Genomic DNA, 7,551 nt, shown 5'->3' with positions numbered 1-7,551 from the left:
AGTTTCATGGACGCGCAAAACATGTCGACATCAACTATCACTTTTTTCGTGAGTAAGTCACCAAGGGGAACATTGAATTGAAACATTGCAAAACTGAAGACATGGTTACTGACATGGTAAAGGCCCCAATCACTCGAAGTTTACAAAACCTCGACACATGGCTGGGATGTGCTGGCTAGTAAGGAGGAATGTTTGGACCTTACACTCTTAGCACATTGTTGTAGACCGTTCAGCGACTGTATGTTTTGTTTCTGGAGCTTCCAAAGATCGTTGCGATATTAATATTTTTTGGCGGGAAAGAGCATGTTGTTATTTTTAGAAACGATCGAGCTATCTTAGGAAACATGATGGAGTGTTGACCACTTCTAGAACATTCCGAGATCGCGTTGATAAGCGGCGGTTGCGCGGAATACTAAGTCTTTCCATGTTTACTTTTTCAGTGTTTTGAGTACAATTAAACTGTTAAAATCGCCAGCTGTGTTTTGCGGAGTCTAACAAGATTTTTAACAATCAGAAGGTATTGTTAATTGCGATGTAAAAATTGTTGTCAACGAAGTAAACTGCCACCTGGGGGCTACAGATCGTCTTCAAATGCCGTCACGAAACTCTAAAATGAAAATCCCGAATTTGTTATCTTCACTACCTTGAATATAATCTAGATTTAAATCTTTTCACAACTTTTTAGAGCTGTAGCGTCTTTCGTTTCGAAAATAGTTTCCGACTTTTGCCTTGTGTGACACCAAGATAGTGGTTGTTTGGTTGGAAAAAAGGCATTCCTTTTAACTTTCAACAGTTGCAACTTTTCAACTCTTAAGAGATTGTGTTGATGCATATTTGTACCAGTTTATGAGTGAAAATAACGCGTTTTCATGGCAAAGCAAATTCCAAATGGTTTTGTTGATTTCCGGCGGCCACTGTTGTGTACTATATTGGTACACCAAAATGGCACCTCCGTTTCGGCCAATAACTAAAAAATGCTGTACCACACAGACTTGAGACTTTGAGAAGTTGTTTATGTATTAGTATTTTATAACATTTCGTTATCTTGGCCTTTTTCATGGAACGGTTTAGAATTTATTTCTTTGCTGCATAACGGTGAAAACGAGCTATAGGGATTGAACCGAACTATTTTATATTGCTCTTGTGTTTCAGACTGAGGGTTGCGTTTGATTGGGAAATCCGGATTCTGGATCTTCCGATTTCCAATTGTACACAAAATCTGAATTTTGTCTCAGACTTCACTAATTGCAAATCCATGTCAGGAAGGATAATAGGAACCCTCCCAGTCGCTGTGGGGTGAGATGTGTTAGAAATGAGATTACGGATACTTTTCAAGGTGTTTGCTTTCGTTGTTGTTGCCGCCGCAGTGTTAATAACTGTACAAATATGGAAAGTACAGGGTCGTCGAAAGGACATGGAGAAAATGGTAAGTCGCACGAAACACTCGAAAGTAAACACCCTCGACACGCACAATGATATGCAAGATGGCTTATTGAAGAGCACACCTGCTTTGAGAAAACCTGGAATGTTTTATGTGGCGTTTAACTATTGGGAGCAACTTACGATGGCGACAAATAATCTCATTGCTCTTGCAGCATTAGCTACTTTTAGTGGGGGTCAAGTTGTTGAGCCTTTTATAACGAACTCAAATTTTCTGGCACAACTCAAGTTACCGACACTGGCGTCCTACTTCAATTTGACTTTGTTTAATAAAAAGCTGCTCTCCCACGGTTACAACACTCTTGCAAGCCGGAAGACATTTCAACATGTATGCCAAGATCGATTAGATTTGCTGATTTATCTTATTTATGAACCACAAGCAACACGCTTAAGGCAAGAGCGGAACATTTCAAAGCCTTCAGTGATTCCTTGCGCATGGAGTGGTCGTAAACACAAAAAAATATTCGCGGGACGTAGAGTACTACAACTATTTGCATCGATGTTGGGGTTCTTAAATCGATCGAGAGATTTCATGACCAAGTTATCAAGGGTAGAACTTGTGTCGGCATTGTGGAATGGAGAGGGAATGGCACTAAAGAACGAGCGAACTTTCCACTACCACCAACTATCCAGTTTTGTCTTCATGCACCGGATGTTTCTTTTTTTAATAACAAACTCTTGCAAATTGCTCATGATTTTGTATCAAAAGAGTTGGGTCCTAACTTTATATCAGTTCATCTGCGCACTGAACAAATTTTTCGTCATAGAGGTCCTATTTCGTTAGTAGTCAAGTGTATCACGGAAATGGTAGCACGGATCCAGCAAGAACGAGATCGTGACCCAAAGAATGGAAACTCTAAGAGAAAAACGTTTGTTGCCGCAGATTTTCTGCAGTTCGGATCTCATTCAGGCGACGTATTGCCCGCACGGAAAAGCTCGGGCTTGCTCATGACGGTCATAGAAGGGTTACTCGAGAATCCAACATTCTTCGATCCAAAGGTATATCATCTTGTTGACAGGGGCTCCGTTGCTATTGTTGAAATGAATATTCTTGCTTCAGGAAGCCAGATCTTTTCAGTTGGTGGAGGATCGTTTCAACATTGGATAAGAAATTTGTTTGCCCAAAAACACAATAATAGTTTTCCGAACGTTCCATATCAATGTTGTTGATGAGCCTTTGGTAAACTATTTAAGGTTGCGAGTAACAGCTCAAGAACTAGTATAACTAATACTAGAATAATGAGGCAAGGGGGGTTTTCCAAGTTTTTTAAATTGATAGCCCTCTCTTGTCTCGTAATTCATCTTTAAGTGTCGCCGAACCTCTGAAACGAATGTTTAAGAAATATGAAATAACCGTGGTTAACAAGCCATTGAGCACGCTTCAACATTAGTTCTCGATTCCCACTTGACTCTGGCACAAGCTGATATTGAAGTGACCAGTACTTTTTAGCCCTTCCGGTGAAAACGGGCAGATCATGCACTACAAAGAAAAAAGAACACATGACGAATTTAAACTGCCGCGGCCAAAGGGCCCACAATTTCAAATCATGCTTGTAGTCCATGGGCCAAGACCCTAAAAATAGGGTGTTCGGTATCACTCAGGGGGAGAAAAGCCATTATACATTCTTGAAATCTACAATTCCTTTAGTTTACGATCTAGCATGATAGAAGTCTCGGATGAGTAGCTGTTAAAGAGATATCACGTAACCCTTCCTTAATAATATCCTGCCTTGCATGGCTGTATTGGTCGTTTGCATTTGATCTTCTCTGTGATATATATTTTTTCCCCCGACGTTACGCGGCTTAAGTTTTCCTTAAAATGACACGATAATGTTGGACATGCTCGCAGGGATGTTTCGTAAACACCGTTCAAGACGTAAGACATTGATGCCCAAAGGAAGTTGCGTGAATTTCAGTGAGTTTATCTCGTTCGGCAGGAAAGATTTCATTGGTTGCCAGTCAATTACAGGTCTCGAGTTGTCCTCATGTATATTTTTAGCGAAGGTTTCACTAACATGTTTTTACCGTTTCACTAACATGCTAAAACGCGTTATTAAAAGACCTTAAAGGTATTGCCAAAGGAAAAGAAAAGCGATTGTCTTGGTGAAAAGCGTTTTCTTCTGTGACCAATTAACATACAAAAGAAATTAAACTAAAAAAGAAGTGGTTTTGTGGCCTGACTGCCCCGTTTTAGAACGTCCAATTAACAGCATTATCACAGGAAATCACTTTTATTGTCCTGGGAATTGTTTTTCTTTAGGCCCAATGGGATCAAATAATCACACCATGTAGTTCCTTCAATAGCCTAATCACCAAATAAAAAGTGGACCTGATGACAGTACTTCTATGTCTTTGGTCAGCATCTCAATAGAATAATTAACAAATCAAATTGGCCAGGGTGTGAGGTTGTTCTAGGAACCTTTCAGAGACAAACAAAAACATAACAAAATGAGCTATGTGAGAGATGTGCTATTTGTGTCGTCCGATAGCGATTTTGTAACGTGAAAATTACTCGTGGATGAAATCTATCTCAAATTCATCGTGGCCGAAAAGACTCGAGATGTGATATGACTTGGAAAAAACAACAATAAAGTGGTATTAATGATCAAATACGGTTATATATTCTGCACTTATCGCTTGGTTTGGCCGGTCCCGAAGCTCTCTAGTTTAAACAACATTTACATGTACTTCTCGATCACTAGTTTCTAGCCTTGTTTGTTTTTAAAATTAGTAATCAACATAAATTGATTTCTGTTGACAAGTCCTTCTTCTCATTGGTCGTTTTTTTGAAACGTTCCTTACAGGTGTGCGCTCAAGTGTGAAAGTATGAAAAAGGCATTCTTCGGAATGTTGGGTTTGCGGACACGTGTTTCCTGCCCTCCTCCCCCGTCTCTTCATATTTTGCTCGGTAGAAAGTTTTCTTCTGTGAAACCCAACGGAAGCGCTTGCGACAAAGGCTATGACGGCTTTTATGGGGAGTTAAAAGTGTGACCCGCATTGTCCAACATGGAAACGAGGTTTGCCCTTCAAATGCTTTGTAACCACTGTCAGTGGTGACGAATCTTCGAAAATTCTCATACTTTAATAGGCCATTTCCGAGTTCATGTCTGCCTCCTCTTCAAAGCGACAATAGGTGCGAAGTTTTTCTTATGAAAATTAGTTTTCATTCATATGTAAAGTAGAACTAATTACCATCACAAAAACTTCGCACTTAGACTCGCTTTGAAGAGGAGGCAGACATGAGCTCGGAAATGGTTTATTGGAGTGTCTGACACGTAACAGTAATAGAACGGATCACGTGACCACGCTAACTTGAAAACGAGGCTGCATCACATAATGCCCTGTAATTAGTGTTTGTGTTGACAGATTGTCCGACAGATTGTCCCAATATTACTTATACTATCTATTGAAGTGTAACTTAGACAACTCTGTAACATAACAGTAATAAATCTGATCTCGTGTCCATTATAACTTGCAAAGGAGCCTTTTTTCGTGAAATGCCTTGTGGCATATTCTGTACCCCTTTCTTTTACAACCAAGTCAGTTCATCCAAATGCAATTTTTTCCACAACTCCTTGACAAGGGTACAAGGGTTAAAAGGTATCCTATTCATCTCCCTCGTCTCCCTCCTCCTCCTCTTCATCATCATCGTCGTCATGATCATCATCAACATTATCAACATTAGATGGTGATGATCATTGTCATAAGAATCACTACAGTTTTTGCATTGCACTCGATGTCGCGTTGGCTATGAGCGGCTGCAAAGCACGTTGTTGAGTCATATAAATCTGTGATGAAAACACAAAAAAATGGAAGGAGAGCAATAGACCTTTTTGCAGATACGGCGGCCATTTTGATTTCTATTGTTTCGAAAGACATTATGGGATGCTCAGGGGGCAAATCAATATGTATTTGTCCCCTGGGCATCCCATAATAGCTATTCGAAACAATAGAAATCAAAATGGTCGCCGTATCGGTGAAAAGGTCTATTAAATCATGACACGCTTGTGGAACGAACAAAGGTTGACTGGTGTTTTCCAAAGCCAAGACAGTGTGAGGAAACAATAATAAATTATTAAAGATGTAGCTACTCTTTATCCAGATGGAGATAAAGATGCTGGACTTCCACCTCATCGAATTCCTCGATGAAAATGGTGGTGCTTTGAACAAGTATACCTACGAAAGCAAAGTACTTGATCGATTGGCTGCAAGAACAAACATTTTTTGTTCTCAATGAAAAAGATATGAAATGCTCAAGTGCACTTGTTTATCGAGGACCTCACTTTATGAAAAGTAAAAATGATCGCTGTTTTGAGAATAATTTGTACTTAATTAGTTGATTGTGTTATGAGTTTTCTTTTTTACTAAAAGCGAAAGCTAGAAAATGTTTGCGACGGACGGAACTGAAAGATTTCCTGTTGCGTTCTACAATATTTTGCCAGCGAGAGAGCTGAAGGAATGAATCAAGACGTTGCTTCCTTTTTTCTGGGTGTAAACAACGGTTTATATTTTTTGTGTGTGTGTAGGCAAGGTCCTGAATAGGTCGTTTTCACTGTCACACAACAAAAATATAAAATCGAAACCGTTCAATGAAATAAGCCAAAAACTTGGAATGTTGTAGGACAAAAATTCATAAATCACCTCACCAATTCTCAGGTCTGTGCCGTACACCATTTCTGAGTTATTTGTCAAAGCGTTTCCGGCAACTTTATAGAGTTTTGTATGGAGCCGCCATGTTGGTGCACAACAGTGGTGCACCAAAATGGCGGCCAGAAATCAACATGATGATCTGTACTCCTGTAGCGATGAAAGCGCTTACTTTTTGCTCATAAGATAAAATAAGTGTGTATGAACACACCTCCTAGTGTACTTGAAACGCTCAGATTGCTGAGATTCATAGGCATAGACATTTTTTCCAACCAAATAATGCACTAGTCATTTGTTTCCCCCACCCCCTGACCCCCGGGGATGGGTAGGGAAATTACATTTGAATGGTTGTAAAGTAGGTGTATTTCCACTGGGGACTAGAGCAGACAAACACACGTAATTTCCCCACCCCTCTGTTCCTAAAAGATTCTGAGTCATCAAGAAAATGTTAGGGAGATTACCACAATATACAGTTCTTGCCATTTGTGTGTGCCACATGAACTATATAAGGAACGAAACAAAAAAAAGAAAAAAAAAGAACTGGATAGAAACAAGACAGGAATAAGCGACCAATAAAGAAAAAGTTTAGACTTCTCCCGCCACCATATTGATTTTACACGTGTGAAAATACTCATTACCATTGCTCTTCGTTTCTTTTCAGTCCCAGTCCTCCTAGGTAAGAATTCCCCGATATTTCCCTCTGTATGTCCCCAGAGGGGTAGGGCAGAGGAACGAAAATCTTGTAATTTCCCTTCCCCCTAGAGGCGTAATTGTGGCGTAATCTCGCGTAATTGCCCTAGTAATTTCCCCATATGTCCCCACTATCCCCGGGGGTCGGGGGTGGGGGAAACAAATGACTAGTGCATAACTTTGTATCGTAGTGTCACGCAAGGTGACAATTCGGAAATTAAAAATGCTGTATTTTCGAAACGAAGGACGTTATGGAACTGAAAACTTGAAAAAAGATTATTTCTAGGTCATCTTCAACCAACTATAGATAAAAATTCAAAACACCTTGCGATTTTGATTTTAGAATTTGATGACGTGATTGTGAAAACCATCTATTGTTCACGATTTAGTACATGCATCATTGTGTAACATTATATTGTTAGTAAGGACTCATCGCCTTTTGTTGCAGTTTTTGGGGAAAAGACAAGTATTCTTCAATGAATTCGTGCCGCTTAGTTTTTCAGCTACGGAATCACCGCGTGTCAATAATTCTGGCGTGCAAAATGAACTTTTAAAAAGTACGGTATGTATGTAGAAACCACTCTTGCGGGTTTTCAGAGCATTCGCTTTCTCATTTCGTTATCATCGTTAGAGGTGGAACACTTTGAGGAAAAATGCCAAAAAAATTGAGAGTGCACTTTAAGAGTAGACTGAAGAAAAAAATAGTGCACCATTTAGCCAGCGGAAAAATCATACAGTCCTAATTATTGAAGAGGGCTTCTGCGATGAAAAAGA

At 39.7% G+C, this 7,551-nt stretch overlaps 1 protein-coding gene across 1 annotated transcript in view; it reads left to right on the top strand.

The window, feature by feature from the left end:
- LOC138038839 (uncharacterized) overlaps positions 1-4,917 on the top strand; it is a 14,221-nt gene extending 9,304 nt beyond the window's left edge. Inside the window, exon 2 of the mRNA XM_068884908.1 lies at positions 4,245-4,917. Within this exon, the coding sequence (XP_068741009.1) occupies positions 4,245-4,262 (18 nt within the window). The 3' untranslated portion in view covers positions 4,263-4,917. The remainder of the gene's footprint in view (positions 1-4,244) is intronic.
- The last annotated feature ends 2,634 nt before the right edge of the window (positions 4,918-7,551 follow it).

The sequence above is a fragment of the Montipora capricornis genome, chromosome 2 (genome assembly GCF_036669925.1).
Source record: "Montipora capricornis isolate CH-2021 chromosome 2, ASM3666992v2, whole genome shotgun sequence".
Taxonomy (NCBI): Eukaryota; Metazoa; Cnidaria; class Anthozoa; order Scleractinia; family Acroporidae; genus Montipora; species Montipora capricornis.
The sequence above is the reverse complement of the archived record's forward strand: the minus strand, read 5'-3'. Positions and strand labels throughout refer to the sequence as shown.